This window comes from Schistocerca gregaria, chromosome X (genome assembly GCF_023897955.1).
Source record: "Schistocerca gregaria isolate iqSchGreg1 chromosome X, iqSchGreg1.2, whole genome shotgun sequence".
In the NCBI taxonomy this organism is placed as follows: Eukaryota; Metazoa; Arthropoda; class Insecta; order Orthoptera; family Acrididae; genus Schistocerca; species Schistocerca gregaria.
Genome location: NC_064931.1, coordinates 757397217 through 757417927, shown reverse-complemented (window position 1 = coordinate 757417927; position 20711 = coordinate 757397217). Strand labels below are relative to the sequence as shown.

The window sequence follows — 20711 nt, the reverse complement described above, 5'->3', positions numbered from 1 at the left end:
AAAACAAACTGAAAAAGTTCCTTCTTGAAAATTACTTCCATAAAGAAATCTTCACTCAGCAGCAGAATGTGCGCTGATGTGAAACTTCCTGGCAGATTAAAACTATGTGCTGGACCAAGACTCGAACTCGGGACCTATGCCATTCATGGACAAGTGCTCTACTGACTGAGCTACCCAAGCAAGACTGACAACCTGTCCATACAGCTTTACTTCTGCCAATATCTCGTATCCTACATTCCAAACTTCACAGAAGCTCCCCTGGGGAAACTTGTAAGATTAGCACTCTCGGGAGAAAGGATGTTGCAGAGACATGGATGAGCCACAGCCTGGGGGATGTTTCATTCTGGAAATTTTCTGTCTGCTGCGGAGTGTGTGCTGGTATGAAACTTACTGGCAGATTGAAGCTGAGCGCCGGACCAAAGTTCGGAAGATAGTAGATCAGGTATTGGTGGGAGTAAAACTATGAGTTGTGCTTGGGTAGCTCAGTCGGCAGAATGCTTGGCCGCAGAAGTCGAAGGGCCTGAGTTCATGTCTCGGTCCGGAACACAGTTTTTATCTGCTGTGAAGTTTCAACTTCTTCTGTTCCATAGAAGAATTTCTATTATTGTATTGTGCTAAAGGTGGCAGGTAGGAATTACTAACAAACATGCGTATTAAAAAATAGCTTTATAAATGTTCAGCATGTAGCCATATTTACAAGTTAATGTGTGATGTGAATGTAAAATCACTCATTCCCCATCATTATGATTTATTGTACAAAATAATCCATGGAACATGAAAATAACTACCATCCACTTTGAGTTATCTTTGTCATTAGTAAAATATTATCATCCTTGTTCCTACAGTCGGGTGCTATATTTTGATTTTTTTTGTAAAACGAATGGTCCCTCGTAATGTCACTTTCACCGTTCCAGTACAGAACTGTACAGTGAACAGCTCTGACAACACAGTGTTGGATCTGGTGCATAAACGAACCATGAACAATTATCACAGATGAGACTCAGTACTGGAACAAAACATCAGTGGTACTGCAGTAGTCTTACCACGAGTAATCACTTGAGACAAGAAAGTCGTTCATGTTAAAAGAACTTCATTGTTCTACATCATCTTATAGATGTTCAACAAAATGGTGTGTATGCACCTATTTCATCATATTCACTGTTAGGCATCATTATTTGATATTTAAAAATATGAACCAAGTGCTCTGGCTCACTTTTAGAGTGAGGCCGGAAAGGTGGAGTCATCAAAGGCTTGATATCAGTGTGTGCCAGAATTCCTTAAACTGAACAGAAGTGTTCTTAAAATTGTGCGTGGAATGCATCAATAGTAAATGTTTTATTTGAAATGCCCAGAGTTGCTTGTGTGGTGGTGGGTTGCACACTGGTTACATATAGCTATTTGGACAAGGAATTCCTTATCATTAGTGACATTATTTTCAAAAAGGGATCTCTCCTTAAAGTCTACATGGTTTAATCCCATGGTGGTGGTGGTCGTCGTCGTGGTGGTAGTTGTGGTGGGTCTTGCAGGACACCCAGTATGCACTCACTTTAGACATGTGCATACATTTAGTTTAATTTTTCCATTAATAACCTAGCAGTAAATATAGTCAGCTTCAAGTGCCAGACCTCTAAATTTTCTCGCTGGTGTTCTGTGAAAGGAATGTTGTCTCCTCTCCAGGGATTTCCACTTGATGGGAGTAATATCTTCTGTACTCCTGTGTAGGAGAGTGAACAACATATCCTGGAGGCCCAGATAATAATAATAATAATAATAATAATAGAAGAGAAGGAGTAAAGTATGGTGATAGTAAATATGATACTGATATATGTATATATATTTTTTGTTCTCAGAATACTGGAAATTCAGCAGCAGTTACAAGCAGCACTAAGGCTCTGCCGGGAAGGGAGGACAAGCTTGAGTGGAGCTAAATCACAGTTCACAACTACAAGTTTGGGAATTCTTGCCAATTATCGGAAGAAACAGACACTTCGAGGCTTGCTACATTCATTAAATACCATAAAAACATTGGTATGTTTTGTGCAAAATCTTGATTGATTGATTTATTTATTCTACTGGTGTTCTTACCATTTCGGGGAAACCAACTTGTGCCCAGTTGACTTGACAGTGTAGGAAGACAGGTGTGTGTGTGTGTGTGTGTGTGTGTGTGTGTGTGTGTGTGTGTGTCTCTCTCTCTCTCTCTCTCTCTCTCTCTCTCTCTCTCTCTCTCTCTTCCCTACAAGTTTGAAAAAGGAAGTGCATTCTAAAAGTTTGCAATGCTCTGTACCTTCTGTTTGTGTACCAAATGACGGCACAGCACTTCTGCCTTTCTTGTGTCATCTGCTTTATTCCCAAATACTTAGTAATTCTCGACTGGAACTTTCTGTACATTAGTATGCAAATACTCAGACTGCCCTTTAAAAAGAAAACCACATTAATTTACTTCCCCCACCTTTATCTGGTCCAAGCTTGTGCACCATGTCTGATGATCTTGGTGGTGATGTTACGTGAAACACTTATCTTCCTTACTTCCAATTATTGTCACCGTATGCTTGTTCAGTAATAAATTATTAGATAGGTACTTGATAACTTCAATTGATGATTTCTCATACTTTGTAGATCTATCTTATTCAGTATGTTTAACAGCTATTCTCACTCTAATAATCTCCACATGGTGAGGTGCTGAATGCTGAGTGTATTGAAAACGACATGGCCGAGTGGTATGCCAGGTGTGGTCATTGCTTGTAAGTGTTGGAAGCTGTTGAATAATGGTGAAATGTCTAGCAACTGATAATGTGTTGGGTATTTGCCCATTTTGTAAAACAGCAGACTAAAATACATGTAGCAACTGACAGCATAATATAATTATGAGGAATGTATGAGTGTTACAGAGTATAGTGCTAATTGTAAATTGTTTCAAATGAAGTGCAGCAGCCAACAGTCTGTATGCATATCGATAATTATGCAGTGACAGACGTTTATGATTGCAGTGGACCTAGCAAGATTGTGATTAGATCATGGAAAACTGGGAACATGTTACCGGTCAAATGAATTGTGCATCTCATCATATTGATCATAATTACAGAAAATACCATCTTTCTGAACAGTATAAGCTTCAGTCCTTCACATATGCAATTTAATATGTAAACAAGATGATTTGAGAGGAATATTATGCTTCACTTGATGTGTGACTGGTAAAGGAAGCACAATGGAAACTTTTTACTTTGTCAGTGTTATATGTGACTCGTTGCATTCTTTAATAGCTGACATGTTCCTTGCTGAAAATAGTACTACTGAGTAAGATAATTTTCTCTAGAGTGTGACTACACTCATGATGCAAAAATATCAGGAGTACACTGATAAATTTCGGGACAAATTCGTGAATTCCAAAGCGTAATTATCAGTCCTGTGAAACACATCTGAATGTGTCATTGAGTGACGTCACATAATTCCTAAATAAGCTCATTAAAATCTTCAGGAATTTTGTGACTTATGTATAGATAATGAATTCATGTACCTTCATCTATGCAACAAGGACGTGTAAAATTCATTCCATGTCAAATTGCTGCTCTTTGATTTGCCATGTGGTGACCAATGCACGGTCAAGTATGGGGTTAAGTTCATGCTGATAGCTGCACAGAATGCATTATTTATTGTATTACTATGTTACTGATTACTACTTTCCAGTAATAGGGACTACATTTGGGCTACTCCTCGGCTGTTAAGTCAAATTCCTGCTGCCCAAGTTCTTCATTATGTAAATACAAGTTTTTAAAATTCACAAACTTTTGTGCTGTTGAACTACCCAAAAGTCTTTAAAATGCTGAAATGAGTGTTTATTCCTTGCAGTTCCAGAAGACTTTAATGCAACCTAGGATAAACTTGTTGAATCATAATTTATTCCCTGCGTAATTTTTTGAAAAACAGTCATTCAAATGTGACTCACGTGGAATTTAGAATTTCATTTCAGGAATATCTTTGGTGAAATCATTTAAAAAAGTCAACAAAAGCTATCATATTCCACAGTCAGTATTGATACTGCATTTCAGATGGGTACTTACAATCATCTGTAGGCTCCGTCCCCACCACATCAATGTTTTCTGTACAGATAGGTATTATTACCAACCTAACTTTTTTAGAATAGATGCTATTGACATAATTTTACTTTAGTAGTCTTGACGTACTTCTTCTCAGCCAATTATTTTAAGATATCCCTTGGATTGATGCCATCATAAAATAGATAATACATACTACGGAGTCACAAATTTTGGAGTCAGAGGTCCCTTTGTGTGTTAGAAGAAAGAACTGAAGGAAGTGAAACTACTGAGGATTGAAAAGTCCATGTTTCATCACGTGTCTTATGCTGTCCCAGAATTTATCTGTGCCATCATGACTCCGAGGCGGCAGTTTGGCACCACCATTTGCGCTGCACAACCTGCCATCTCTCGGCACTGTTGGGAACTGACTTTCTGGATGACCAGCACATTTGTTTTCTATGGAGAAGTATTGTCATGTAGGATATTTAACACAGTATTGGGATTTTTTCCCATATCAAACTTTATTTTATCTTCCCATTCCACTTTCTCAGTTCCTGATCCATCTACGGGGTTTGCTAGTTTTCAGTACTTCCAAGTTGGACCATAGCTGTTAACTGCTGTGATCTGAAATCATTTTTGTGTCCACCTACTTTTTGCACTCACATTGGCTTGTATCACTTTATGTGGTAGATGTTTTGAGCCTCCTTTGGCTGAATGTGACATTGCTTTATTCTGAAACATTGATTCATTCTGTTTCAGATTTCATTTTTATGAAATAATTTGTTTCAGCTGTGCACTGAAGAGCGCCTGCAGGAGTTGCTGAATGAAGCGAATTATGCCAGAGCTATTAGCTTGCTTCTGGAATGTCAAAGAGCTGCATGCACGTACCGCCATTTTAACTGTGTTGCTGCACTCAGTGGAAAGCTACAGGATACTTTAGAAATGGCAGAGGAACAGCTTGACGGAGCTTTGACAAAAGTAGGTACTTTCGGCTGCACATATATGTAGTTTGTGTTCGAGGAGGACTGTAATGGTACCTTCACACCGAAAACCAACTCCAATAAACTTGGTTGACATCTGTTTTCATCTCAAAGTTTGACTTAGTTTTCACCTGTTGCCAATGGTTGTCTGAAATTGTGAGTATGAAAAACTAGTTGAGGGAAGTTTTGTGGTTGGTGAGCAAAACCACGGCAGAGTTGGGTGACTGGTGCATGCGCATTGCCATTGTTGTGTCTCAGGTACAAACTACCAAAAGGAAAGTTGGAATTACTTAAAACTTAGAAGGTTTATTCTGAAAATGAGGTGAAACACAACTTCGGCGTAATCACTTGCACCCAGGTCTGTAGCCAAAGTTCATATCCTGTTAACACTATTACAGTAACAGTGTTGTGACTGAGAGGAGACCTGCTTCGTACTCCAGCAAGTCCACTAGATGACTCCGCTTCTGGGCTGCAACAACGCAAGTGAATCATGTGAGGCTCCGTCAACTCTAGTGGTATGATCTGCATTTCTTGCTACGCTGCTGCCACTGGAGTGTTAGCACATGGTGCTTGAGTAGGTGGTGGCTGTGTTTTACGTGGAGTGACTGCGCTGTATGAACGCATGGCTCAACAGCCATGTTGTCTGCTATGTTTCTTCCTTGTGATTATACGATGGCAACTCTCGAGTGGTCCACAGAAGTAACTAGCTAGTTTTTGTTAGAAACTGAAGTTAGGAAATTCTTTTGCTTCAATAATTTTATGAATAAATTATTTCAATTTAACAATCTTTTTATTTTAAGTTTGAGGTAGTGACATCTTCTATGTTCATTTTGGGTCTTATATTATGGTTTCTTTCTGTCGGTGGGAAATGTTGGCTAGGTGTAGTGTATCTGAGTGAAGGTGCATTTATTTAAAGTGTGTCCAGCAACTTATATTTTTACTTAAATGTTGAAGTAACCGCCAGCTACTATGTTAATATGACCTTAACAGTAACTTTCAGTTCCTTGTCTTCAGATAATGGGGTACTGGGAAGGAGCTGAATATGTAGTATGTGCTGATAAGTGCACATATTAATGTGTTAAGTATGTATAAAAGTACCAGTACTTGCTTTTACAAAATCCTTGAGTATCTTCACAATAACCCAGCACACACTTGGCACAGCTTTACTAATCCTGGCCAGTGATAGTCAATGAGAGTACGTGGAACTTGAATAACTGTCACCTGTTGCCAAAAATCGAAGGTTTATAAGAAGTTGTCCTGCCGGTGTTACTGCAGCTCTGAATTTTCTCTTTCCACTGAATATGTGGTGCTACTATCCCCTGAGAGTTCTTCGAATTGTGCTCATGTCATTCTGACAAAATTTTGGAAACCTTACCTGTGTTTAATGTAGAGCTCCTCCAGTACATGAGTTTGTATTTATAACAAAAACTTCATGGTCTGGAACATGCACATCTTTTTTGTGTTAATTTTTGTGACAAACAATTATAACATTATACCAAGAATTATAGCACAAAGTGCTAATGTATCTTCAGTCAGAATCAGTTTTCTTTTCTGAAATAAATAAAATCACACCAAATGTGTGTGTGTGTTTACAGGAGCTTCAAACTGTTGTCAACATTTTGCAACACTTGACAAAAGTTGTAGATTGTCAAACTCGGAAAAGTTGCAAGTTTGCTAAATGTATGACAATTGTGTGTTTTTGTTTATTGGAGTTGGTTTTCAGTGTGAAGGTACCGTAAGATTTCCAGTTTAACTTAACTTGCCGTACCTTGTGGCTTTTCTATATTCCATAATTTTTTTTTAATCAGAAAATATGGCCACTTATATTTCGAGTGATTGAAAAGAAACAGTATGTAGTATCACAAATGTAACAGTCCATTATTGAATCACTCAATAGGGTATAAAACAAAGGAAAATATTATTTGCCTCCAAATAATTTTAGTTTAATCAAAAGTTTTATTCTATTTGTAGTTTATTTGCTGCTAGCTAAACTGTGTAAATGAATGCCATTGCAATGTGAATTTGTAAATAAACAGATGTACATGTCCCTGTGTTGTGAAAAGTATTTGAAACATACAATGGAAGCAGTGCAGCATCTTGTGTGAATTTGAATTATTTCATTGGGATTCTGTTGATAATAGGGACACATTTGGAAGAACTGAGTTGAGGTAATTGTGAATGGGCGAGATTTTCAGTCTGTTTGTGATGGGCTATTATGGATGTTCACCCGTATGTAGTGTTTTTCAGAGAGTTTGTTAATGGAAAAAAAAAATGTTGTATCTGCCAGCCAAACTTGTAAAGTTGACAAAACTTCTGGCTGTTTCTTGAGAAACTGAAGTGAACATAACTGGAAGAACTCTCTCTCTCTCTCTGTCTCTCTCTCTCTCTCTCTCTCTCTCTCTCTCTCTCTCTCTCTCTCTCTCTCTCTCTCTCTCTGTGTGTGTGTGTGTGTGTGTGTGTGTGTGTGTGTGTGTGTGTGTGTGTGTGTGTGTGTGTAATCACTTTGATGGGGGCTATCATTTCTTTAGCCAATTGTAATATGCTTAAATTTCCTGTTGGTGCACAATTCCTTCAGGTCATTCAAGAAAATACAGGAGTCTCCTGGAGAACAGAGTTCCAGTGTACAAAGAAAAACACCAGCAGAAAGGCAATACAGTACAATCTGACTATAGCAGATGTTGAAAGTGATCACCAGTCATCTCTTGGCACTTTTGTGCCCTGGTTATCTAGTTTCTGAAGCCAGATCGAAGCTGGACCGCTGTAAGTGCAGCAGTTTCATCCGAAATGTTCTGCTTCAGTTCTTGAAGACTATGAGGGTTGTTGTAATACACCTTAGATGTGAGGGCTTCCCACACAAAATAATCACACACTGGCAGATCAGGTGACCTGAATGGCCAGCTAGGGCCATGACCAGACTGACCTCTGCTAACAACTCTGTCAGGCAAGAAGATTGTGCAAATGTACCCCAAGGTTTGGTCCACTATATGGGCAGTCGTTCCATCCTGTTTGTGTGTGGTTGTATGCATACATTCACATCCAATCATATCCATTTGTCTGGGCCGCTTTTATTTGCCCCACCCAGTACAACTGCATAGTTGTATTTGCTTGCCATATTTCTCCACTCTTGATTTTGGAATAGTGGGAGGGGGAAAAGGAGGGGGGGGGGGGATAATCTGGAATAGGTGATAAACTGCAGAAAGTTATATTTCTTCATTATTAACTTTTGTATAATTTCTTATAATCTCCTTAGAACTGTAAAAATTGTTGATACACTAGTTGCAGCAGTGTTTTGGTGGCAGGTTTTATATGTATTCAAGAACAACTTTGGCACTTTCATTGTTTGTGTAAAGTAAAAAGAAATTATGTATTGCTGATCTGTGAACTATTATGGATGTTCACCCATATGTAGTGTTTTTCAGAGAGTTTGTTAATGGAAAAAAGATTTTTGTATCTGCCAACCAAGCTTGTAAAGTTGACAAAACTTCTACATTGGAACTTACACTTTCTTAATGAGAAAATGAAAAAAAATTAGTGTGTTTTTATAATAATAATAGTAATAATAAAATAACTTGGAAAGACTCCGATATTAGGTTGGGTCTGCAATGTTGTGGGCAGGAATTATATTGATTACATGAACACCTCTTCATGAAATTGTATGGGTGAATCTGCAGTATTTAACTGCTGTCAGGTATATTGATGAGATCTTGGGACCTCATATGCAGTTGTTGTGAGGTGGTGGGGCCCGGACTTCATATTGATGGACGATAATGATTGTCCTCATAGAGCAAGAGCAGTTGATGTTTTCTTGGAAACGGAAGATATTGTATGCATGGTGTGGCCTGCTTGCTCTCCCGATTTGAATCCCATAGGGCATGTCTGTGGTGCACCAGGGAAACAGGTTGCATCATCTAAGCATCCACCAACCACTCTGCAAGACTTGTGAACAGCTCTCCAGGAAGAATAAGTGTTATTGCCTCAACATGAGACTGATGATATCATTCACAGCATATCCTGTCATTGTCATGCCTTTATTGCTGCCAGAGGTGGTCACACCCCATACTGAGCACATTAACCAGTTGTCAGAATGTGTGTGCAAATCCATTAAGCTGGAAAAAATGAAGAACATTTTTGTCTACTGTTATGCATACTGCAGTTGTTTACATTCTGTATTCTGTACATTGTTTGTCCTTTTCTGTCACTTGTGTATACTGTTTTGTTTCAAAATTTACACAGCTTAGCAATATTTCCATTATTTGCTTTAATTTTGGACACCAGTGTAAGAATGATGTAAAATGATTATATGGTTAAGTACAATCTTTTGCTAAAATAAATATTATCGATGTATTGAATGAAAGACATGGAAACAGTATTTTTTCTCTCTTCACAGGTATGTGCAAAATTTCAGCCAGAATTTTATAACAACGTAATGACAGCGTATCAGTTACTAGGAAAAACACAGATGGCAATGGATCAGTTACATATGCACTTCTATTCTGCTATTCACAATAAAGCTGTGGAAGTTATACGTCAGTGTGTGGACAACACTGAAAGTCTTGTAACTGGAGGTGCTTCAAGCTCTCTAAAGCCTTTTCGTCTATTGTGTCAGGTATTATACTTTCATTATCCTCAGAACATTGTAAAGAAAAATAAATCTGCTTAAGAAGTGTGTAATCTCTCTCTCTCTCTCTCTCTCTCTCTCTCTCTCTCTCTCTCTCTCTCTCTTTCTCTTTCTCTTTCTCTTTCTCTTTAACCCCTGTTAATATGGTGTACTGCCACCTTGGCTGCTTGAATCATCCTAAAGACTGATGCATATAAATTCTTATCATTGGTTGCTGTGATTTTATACCATTCCTCACAGAGAAACTGTTTCATTCCTTAAATGAGCCTGCAGTCATTATGAACTTTTGTGAATAATACCATCTAGCTCACTTAATATATTGTTTATAATACTACATTAATGACTCGTTTTGGCTACTGCCATCAACAGTTTCTGAATGTGGAACACGTGAAATAAAGTTCATTGTCAATAGCAGTAAACCAGATGCCAAAGTGAGGCAATAGTTGTATTGCAAGTGTCACTGGACTTTGTTCAAAGTTATGGATCTGATCATGGCAGTAGCTAAAACATGTCACTAATTTCAAGAAAAAAATATATATTGTGTCCCAGGAGGAATGGCTAATATTGAGGGATATGGCAGGAACAAACATACAAAGGAATAAAGTCTAGTAAGCATAGGCTCTAAAGTGCATTTCTTAAGAGCTATGGACACTTTTTCATCCTCAGTACTGTGAAACAAATCTCTGCTACTGCAAGCTCTTTGCATTCCATGTTTTGGAGAGAGGTAGGATAGTCCAAAACAAGAAAAAATTATCTATTAAACATGGGCTCTTAAATGCATACCTTGAGAGCTGTGGGCACTTCTCCAGTAGAAAAGATCTGCTACAGAGTAGCCAAGATGAAGTAGTGCGCATAGCTCTTAAGGTATGCATTTTAAGCCCATGTTTACTAGAATTTTTTGCTGCAAATGATTGTTCCTGTCATAATCCGAATACTGACATCCTGTGTGTAATAAGTGATCTAGATGGTATTCACAGTAGTGGAGCAAAGCTTTTAAAATTCTCTGTATTGGTGAAACTTTAAACAAAATTGATAAGATGAAGATCTTAGTGCGTTGCATAATGTCTGGCTCATCCTTTTTTAGGTAAGCGACAAGTGAGCCTTATGTAACTGCAGTATCGTCTTAATATCTTCTTCATTGAGTTCTGTCTTTCATTTAAGCAACATTTTTTAAGAGCTGGTGTAGAATAATTTTTTTGTGTGTAGGTCTGCATGCACTTACGTATTTTTAGAAAAAATATTGAATTTTTGTTTTAGTACTGAATTTTTAAACCTGTCTGTTGTTATAAGTACATTTGTCTCATCAGATTTTGGCATGAGTGCAAAAAACCTCAATGGTGTTCTCCAGTGTTACATATCTGCAGTACTTTTCCTTTCAGTGTGACCATATGTGCTGCTGAAAACTAGTTAATGATCCCCAAATTTGTATGAAGCTTGTCTGATAGTTACGGAACAGTGTAAAATTAGACTCTTCAGATACACTGCATATTTCCAGTTGTCTGTAGTCAAAGTATTGTTCTTCTTGCACAGTTAAAGTCTGTTCTTCGCATCCATCTAGCTTGCAAGAAGTTGAGAAACAGCGGCATTACCATAAATCTGTCATTTGTAAAATATGCATTCGTTGTCATATTGTCCAAATGGATACATTTCTGCAGAGACTTTGTGAGTTTTATTTTTATTATTACTATGCCTGAAACTAGGGCAGACTGTTGGAGTAGTGGCCTTTCAACCAAATGGAAGACAATCTTGCAGTGAGGCAAGGGAATCCCAGAATCTCAGTTATGAATATTTTTTTTTTTTTGGGGGGGGGGGGGGGGGAGGAGATTTGTAGTTCTAGTATTTGCTTTGCAACGAAGGGAAACTTCCCGACAACCTTGGTGAGAACTGAAACTTATGCAGTAGTAATATTATTGTGAGAGAAATTCCACCTGGCTGAACATTGGGGAACAGAAACCTTAAATAACCTCCTTTATAAATATCTATATTTTTTCTTATAGTAATAGCTATAATTTTTCCTCAGGACTCCTGTATACTGTCATTGCACTAGATCTGTATAACACTATTGGATTCGTGATTATTGTAACTGTCCGCAGCTCGTGGTCGTGCGGTAGCATTCTCGCTTCCCGCGCCCGGGTTCCAGAGTTCGATTCTCGGCGGGGTCAGGGATTTTCTCTGCCTCGTGATGAATGGGTGTTGTGTGATGTCCTAGGTTAGTTAAGTTTAAGTAGTTCTAAGTTCTAGGGGACTGATGACCATAAATGTTAAGTCCCATAGTGCTCAGAACCATTATTGTCACTGATAAAACTGCGTTCAGATGACCTGATGACTGTTCCACACAACAGCAACAGTGATTGGTATATTTATGGCTTAGAACATTCCCAGAGATGTCATAATACCATTCTTATCTATCCCTTTAGGTACTATTTGATGTTTACTATTAAAAACAGTCTTGATCACGATTTATATTTATTAAGGTGACCGGTTCCGACCACTGCTGTGGTCATCTTCAGACCTACAAGTAGCATACAAAGCTTTAATTAGAGAGCTACATACATTAAAGGAAATACATAAAGTTACAAAGCTATAAAACGATGAATTTTATGTTTTTAGGCCATGCAGTGCTGTTTTTCATCCGTTGGCTGGAGATTTTAAGCTGTATAGTCTTCATGGTGCTATATGGAAGGAATAGGATAAGTGCTGGGGCACAGAGTTTCACCCTCTCATTTCCTTTTATTTGATACTCATTCTTAACACACACACACACACACACACACACACACACACACACAGTATGGCACGAACACTTGTTCAGTAATGTGCATGATGCAGATAAGTGTTTGGAACGCCATCAAAAGTTGCAAGCAAACCACGTACATGAGAATCTTACCCAGAATTGGAATTCAGTATTGCAGCAGTATCCCTTGCACTTGCTGCTCAGTATTGGATTGTCTTTGACATTTGATTATACTTACAGAACAAAGTTTAGATGGTAGATCATCACAGAAATATATATTAAAAATTGAAATGAAGATACACAGACAAAAGAAAGTGAAGGAACCAGAAGAGGAGGGAGAACAAAATAAAATTTCATCCATGGATTACAAAATTGATTCAGATTTTCATGTCCACCGAGCAGTCTGGATGCTGAATGACATGGATAATCAGGGAAGTTCTTTCAATTAGGTAATTTGGTTATGGTTAATTGAATGTATTGAGGAATTGTGGAACTCAGTCAGGAAATATAAGCTAATGGAGACAAAACATGAACAGCAGTAGTCTTCACTGCCTGTCTGAGCAAAATATAGGGATGAAGGTACATTGGTCCTATCTGCACTAACTGTGAAGTTCCCTTGGAGGAAGATATACAGCTATGGTATTAACACAAGCAGAGCCAGAGCAAATTATCTTTTATTCTCTAACTGAACTCAATGCCTCCGCCTTTATACTGTGTGGTAGGTCATGTCACCTATTCCACATTGGCGCTTCTGGCCAGCATCCAGCAAGGCTTTGGATGGCCAGTTATGGATAACACTGCCATCACCCTGCCATGGCAAGTGGCTTTTTCATGAATTCACATTGACATCTGACTGAAGCTTCAGCCAACACACTTCCTGAAGAGTTTTCCGTGTGTTCTCAAGCAAAATCATTCATTCTGGATTCTACTCTCTGTCTTTTAGGTGTTGTATTTCTTATGTTGCGACACCTTGGGAAAAATTTTTAATGCCGTCCTAAGCGACTATAAAATTTTACAAAATTTTATGTGGTAATTTGAAAGAAATACATAATTGCAATGCAATGGTACAATGATAAGCAAAAGGAATACATAATTATAAATAATAGGCATTTGGGCACAAACAGGTGAAAACGCACGTACCCAAGTGCACTCACATGCCGCTGCCCTACATGGTGCTGGCTGGACACACAATGCAGGAATGCAGGGATTGCAGTTCGGCAGGTGGACTGACTGGGTGGGGGTTGCCCGGTGAGGTGGTTAGAGAGGGAGAGAGGCTGGAGGCAGGATTTGGCGTGAGTAATTAGTGGCTTGGCAGGAAGAAGCCAATTTGTTGCCTAGGAATGCGGGAAGGAGGGGTGGCACGTGCATGGGCAAGGCATGTTATTTATGAATGCTTGAGGCGCTGTGGAGCAGCACACTATGAAGGTGTGGAGATGTGGATTGGGAGGGGGTGATAGGACAGAGGAAGTGGAAACAGTTGGGTGGAGTGTGTGGGAGCAGTGGGTGAAAGGAGGTCAATGGCAGGAGTGTTTGGGAGTGAAGAATCTGTTGCAAGGATGACTCTCATCAGTGTAGTTCAGAAAATCTGGTGCTGGAGGGAAGGATCCAGATGGCCCAGACTGAAACAGCCATTGAAATCGATCATGGTAGGAAAAAAATGTTTTTTTGCAGCTGAGATCGGGAGACTAAACTTGGTTGTGGGCCTGAAGGTTCAGCCTTTGGATACGACTAAAATTTATGTGGGACTGAGGTTTTTGGTGGACAGGTTAACAACAGTGTTTCATGTTGTTAACAACAGTGTTTCATGTTTGTTTGGGTCCTCAGTTTTATAGTGAGATAAGTGGGAGTTTCAGAGAATCTGGCAAATTGACAAGGACAGCTAGGCAGGTTTTCGTTGCCATGACGGGTTGACAAGGGTGTTCACTGTTGGTAGGACACATGTTGATGGGTAATGGTGCTCCGAGGCAGGAGTATGGTGGCAACAGGCTGGACAATTTATGGAGGTGGTATGAAGAATGCTTTTCCAGGTGTTGGACTGCAGGAGTTCCAATTCTCGAAATGTAGTGTATGAAGTTAGGACTGTGGAAGGAGCAGAGGGTGTTCTGGGATGCCTATGTCATGGAAATGTGTTCCTGCAGTGCCAGTTTTGATAGGAACAATGACTGGTAGAATCTGAAAAGTTGTTAAAGAAGAGGTGGGACCAAAAAAGGGCATTTTATTGTTAGGTCCTTTGTTGACCTCAAACTTTCTGATTACTCCATCCACACCACTCTCCATATTAAATCCACTAACCACTAACAGTACCTGCATTTTGACAGCTGTCATGCCTTCCAGCCGGCCGCGGTGGTCTCGCGGTTCTAGGCGCTACAGTCCGGAACCGTGCGACTGCTACGGTCGCAGGTTCGAATCCTGCCTCGGGCATGGATGTGTGTGATGTCCATAGGTTAGTTAGGTTTAAGTAGTTCTAAGCTCTAGGGGACTGATGATCACAGCAGTTGAGTCCCATAGTGCTCAGAGCCCCTTCATTCCTTCCATATCAAAAAATCCCTCCCAAACAGTCTAGCCACCCATGGCCAATGTTTCTGCAGTAGTGAGAATGCCCTTGCCCAGTATGCTGAAGGTCTCTCAAAGGCCTTCACAGACTGTCATTAGCACCTATACCTTGGCCACCAATAGATTTCCCAAGCCATATCCTCACATGCCCCTAATCCTACCACCATCCCAAATAATCAATAATCACCTGCAAAGGAGTCCCCCCCCCCCCCCCTCCCTCCTCCCTGTCGGCCAACCCAAACATTTAACCTTGCCTCTCCCGTTTTGTACCACCATCCAACAAAACACCTAAACAAATGCCATGTGCCATACACTTCCGACAGCAACAATAGTGTCCAATACAGCTCATACACACTGTCTCCTTCCAACAGGATATTCAGCATGTAACTTAAGATGTTACTGGCAATGAAAATATTCTGATCAGTTGATAACCGGTGTCTGGTGTAAGGGCAATTGGAAACCTCATTTCCTTGATGTCATCCTTGATCCGTTTTAAAAACTCCACTATCCGTATTGGACTGACCAGATATGGTTTTAGAATACTACTATTGTTGATATTAAAATGTCATAGTCTCACTCCAGTTCACTGAAGATACCCGTAAGCTGTATTAGCCATTTGTTGACCGTGATCAGAATTACAGCTATCTGCAACTGTCTTTCGGTGCTGCTTTCTAATCTATTGTGTTTTAGATCAACTGTTTTGCTCCCTACTTTATATCATCTTCATTTTTCACTATGAAGCATACCATTCTATTAGAGCTAGTAGTTAAGGTCATTCAGGGTGTACAACTGTGAAATCCGAGAAGAACCCAGGAATTTTTTCATCTGGGAGAAACCTTGAAAGTTTTTTGAATTCCAGGAACATTTTTTATTTTAGTTTTCTGTTAAATTTTTGTATTTTTGATTGGTAAGAACTGATGCTGTAACAAAGAATTTTACTTTAGCCCGATACTGCAGAATAATACTGCAACAATAAAACATAAACAAATCCACAACACCAAAATAAAACTTTAGTTGGAAAGTAAATGCACCATTTACAACAAAAAAACAATGCACACAAGCGTCTGCTGATAGCAAAATGTATCAAAGGCTTTAGTGTGAAGACTACGCAATGCTTCGTAACAACAAACTGCTTTCAATGATCGTGACATCACAAATTTGTGCATATCTAAGAATTTCAAAGTAAATTTCCTTTTACATACGATGAATTATATTGTGTGTCAAAATGTGCAATGAATTTCGTAAATCACGGAGCATTTGATTCTCATTCAAAACTTGACACTTTGAGGACCAGCCACTCAGAAAAGTTTCAGCCCCAGAAGACCAGCCATTTATGCCACTATTTAAAATTTTATTGGCACATTTGTGTTTGATATATCTTGAACGGTAACAGACATTATAAAAGAAAAAAACTTAATGGTTAGTTTCTCATATTTATTCAGTTTCTTTAATAGATTGCAAATTATACAATAATGATAGCATAAAGTATATTCATCTTTCTATGGAAAAGTTGAAGTGCTTGATGGAATGTGTATTCATCCAGGTAACTTACGAAATGTTCGGTGCACAGCAGTGAAATGTGTACTCATGCTTGTCACAAATATTCAGCTGCTGCAATATAAGCTGTGCTTTTAGGTTCCTGCATAACCACACCCTCAGAAAAAAATGGCAAAAATTTTTTGATGACCAGTATTATAAGTGAAAGCTTAGCTTTTCTTGTAGCTAGGCTCTGTGTCTTAATTTAAACCATTCACTTTTCACATTTGTGTGTTTGTGCTCGTTAACAGTGATGTCACTGTTGGTTGACTAAAAGTGTCCTGTGCTCTAAAATCTGCCTTCATTGCCTGGTGAGATCATGTGATGTGAGCTACAGTTGGCTGACAAAAGCATATCTGCAATGCAAACTTGATTTGAGAACTTTAGAAGCTGCCATGTTGTATTTGGTGAAATTCATATTTATACTTTCGTAATACGAAAATATGCAGTGTACATTTCATCACAGATCAAAGATCTTCCCAAAACAGTTGCTTTTTTGCTGTGTCTCATGTCCTAAGTTGGCGGGAAGTTCAGTGCTGGTGTATAAAACTTTTACCATTCAGAGGATTGGTAAGTTTTACAAATCTGATGGAAAGTGTATTGTCACTTAACACAGGAAAAACATACTTTCACCCAGGATATAATGTATTTTCACCAGGGAAAAGTGTATTTTTAAGTGAGAAATCCAGGATGTTTTTTCCTACTTGTGTACACGCTGTTGTTTTAACTGTTGTCACTAGCTGCTTCAGAAGTCTGAGTAGCTGTTTCTGTTCCCTTTCTAATATATCTATTTTTGTCTTGAAATATGTGATGTCATCTTCACCTAGCATTCTGAACAAGATCTTAATGTCTTTGCCCCCAAAATTTAAGTTTTCTCTCCTCTGTACATGGGATTCATGTTGTACCAATTGTCCAATTAGATGCACTTTTTCTATCTTTCCTACATGCCAATATAACACATGTTCTGCACTTTTAAATCCTACTGCACTTGTTCAGCTGTGCCTGTCATATTTTACAGAATTTGAATGCACACCTCTCAAGAACTTCCAGGCTTTCAGATTTCTTCTTCAACTCTAGAAAATTGAAATAAGTCACTGTTCTCCAAATGGCACTGTAAATTTTCAATTTGTGGGCATTTTGTTGTCTTCATGTGTGATTGGTGTCCCATGTGCTCAACTCCAACTAGCAGGAGAGTAATGCTGATGGTGCAGCATGACACTTATGTATGTTATTAGAAAAATTCAATCAGTCTGTTGGTATGAGTCATAAAATCCTTCCACTTCTTTTCAGGCAGATTACAATGATGTCAGGGCCCTTAATTCATACCATTGTGTATCTTATTTATGCAATCTGCCTCATTGTATGCTGCATTATCCTCTTTGTATCAGTGCACACACTGCTGCAGAGTGAAAATCTCATTCTGGAAACATCCCCCAGGCTGTGGCAAAGCCATGTCTCCACAGTATCCTTTCTTTCAGGAGTGCTAGTTCTGCAAGGTTCGCAGGAGAGCTTCTGTAAAGTTTGGAAGGTAGGAAATGAGGTACTGGCAGAAGTAAAGCTGTGAGGACTGGAGGAACACCATGTCTGTGATGAATAAAAGTTTCTTGAAATTACTGCAGCCAGCCATTTTTTTGTTTTACTCTTCACTTTTTTTCCCTTCCTCCCTCCCTCCTTCCCTCCACATTGGCACACCTATTCAACACTTTCTTTCTCCTTCTAGTGCGCGCGCGCGCCCGCCCGCCCACCCACCCACACACACACACACACACACACACACACACACACACACACACACACACACAGGTTGGTGAGAGAGTATGTAATGTTAGTGCAGTGATTACAAAATCAGCTCAGATTATTAAGATTTTGGCAGTATGAACTCACTTATCAGTATGATGTTGTACCCCCTTCGGCCTGGATGCATGTACTGATTTAGATGGGATGGATGTCATAAGGCCAGGCAGTATGGCCTATAACTACTGCGTGACTGCTCCTTAATATCCTGTATACTGGCACTGTGTTGGAGTTGATGTCAGAGCTGCTCCCAGACATGTTCTGTTGGGGACAGATCTGGAGGTGTTGCTGGCCACAAGAGTATCTCACTCTCATACAGACAGGGCCCAGAATCGCATGCAATGTATGGATGAGCATTGTTCCATTGAAAAATGGCAACATGATACTGGCACACGATAGGCAACAACGAGGATGACTGATGCCTGTGATGTGTCATTTTGCCAACAAAGTTCCCTCAATCAATACCAGCCATGGCACAAAGTCATACTTGATGGCTCCTCACACCATGACCCAAGGAGTAACACTGCTGAGCCTTCCAAAACATCGGGAGAATCAGACCACTTCTCACATTGCCATTGTACTCACCAGTGATGGTCATCTGGGGTATTGCAGAACCACAGTCATTACTGAACACAATGATGCCATTCATCAGCAGTCTGGGCTTCCCAGTCACGGTGCCACCCTAGATGCAGCTGTGTGTTGTGATTTTAATGGCAGCCGACGCATGGGACTGTAATTCCCTAGGTTGGCTGCTGCTAGTCTGTGACCAATAATATAGGATGGTGCAGAATGTTACAGGGAGTCCACAATTTGTTCTTGAATGGCAGGAGCAGATGTGAAGGTATTGTGCTGTGCTTTGCGCACATGTGGCTATCCTCCCTTGTCTTGGTGAGACATGATCAACCAGAGCATTTATGAGAAGTGTGCTTTACCACATGTTCCCAAACAGTTCATCATCAGAGCAGTGTCACATCCAAATGCCCCACAAATCTTGCATATAACATGATTTGAGCAGCAAGCCAAATGGATGTCTGCAATGACACTCCTTTCATGCTTTGTCAGGTGCTGATAATGCTGCTCACATGTGTATGTGACGTCTCCGTGTCCTTCATAGTGATTACAAATCATTTGATGCGGTTCAGTGCCCTTTTTACACGTACCCTATAAGGCCCAATAACAACACTAAATATGCACAACATGCATGACCTCTGGTGGCCATTTTACGCACCACAGAGAATTGCAACTCGTAATCATTTACATATAAGCTGATATTGTATATGTATACAAAATTACATTGTCATCCGACCATGTCTTCTGGGTGCTACTTTTCATGTCAGGCAGTGTGTATCATTCTGAATATCTAGTTTGGGTTTCTGCAAACAAGAACATTGTAAATCTAGGAAACATAGAATATTGCTAGATAAGGCCACTACATTTACAGGAATCTTCTGTACCTCACAAAAGCCTGCAACATAGTAAACATGGTAGTACTTTATATGGTGAGACAATTACAGTGTGAAAGAAGTAGTGTGTGTTTCCTTGTAGAGTGCAAAATATATTTAAAGTATGTTGTGGTAGTTACAGTATTTTTTTTTTACTAGCAAATGGTTCTGTTTGGTATAAATCTTGAATGTTTCTTGTTTACTTAATTATAATGGTTTGTAAATTGTGTGCTGTGATACAGATAAATAAAATTTTCATTATGTTCTGGAGCTTTATGATAAGCACTTATTGCCTCAACTTTCCAATGCAATTGTCATAATAACATAAACTTTAAATGAACATGCCACAGCATACATGACCTGTAAGCATTTTTCATTAAGAGCTCTTCTTAAAACTACTGGTGTAACATGTCACATAATCAGAAAACCACCATTTACATGTCTTTTTTAATGGCACTTGTTTCACTGAAGCCTGTAGGATGCTGATAACAAATGCTGAATATTACAAAAAGGGGTGCAGTTATAACCTCAGTAAATGTGTCTTAGAAAAATTGCTTCAGTTTATTTGAAGAAATTGGTTTCTTTTATTTTCTCTATACATGGAAGTGCTTGTTATTGCAACAGTAAGGTACTAAACTTGTAAAATTAATACAGAAGGGAAAGAAAAGTAATTGTTCATTAAAGAAGTTGGTACATCTGTAGGGCCTTGTGTTCAATTACTTAAAAACGAGGTACATTAGACTGTTGAGTGTTGTGAAACCAAGTTCCTCGTGTACTCATCATGAAATGAGTTCAAGAACATAATAGGACACACATTTTTTAAAGTTGTTTTAGCAGCAAATTATACCAAAACAAATAATATTTTCAAACCTTATCAGTATTTTAATATTGCAAATGCTAAAATTTTAAAATGATGATGGAAGTTTGAGAGAGAGAGAGAGAGAGAGAGAGAGAGAGAGATGTGGGAGGATGAGGTTGGGGAGGGGGGGTGGAGTAGGAGGAGGAAGTGATGATTTCAAT

General features: G+C 39.1%; 1 protein-coding gene across 7 annotated transcripts in view; it reads left to right on the top strand.

Moving 5' to 3' along the window:
• The window catches only part of LOC126298727 (syndetin), a 144418-nt gene that overhangs the window by 22135 nt on the left and 101572 nt on the right, over positions 1-20711 (top strand). For all 7 annotated transcript variants that reach the window (XR_007552660.1, XR_007552661.1, XR_007552659.1 and 4 more), the window contains 3 exons: positions 1851-2028; positions 4824-5012; positions 9402-9620. Coding sequence is in view for 4 of the 7 variants with exons in the window: in XM_049990166.1 (XP_049846123.1) it covers positions 1851-2028; positions 4824-5012; positions 9402-9620 (586 nt within the window). In the remaining 3 variants the exon portion in view is untranslated. The remainder of the gene's footprint in view (positions 1-1850; positions 2029-4823; positions 5013-9401; positions 9621-20711) is intronic.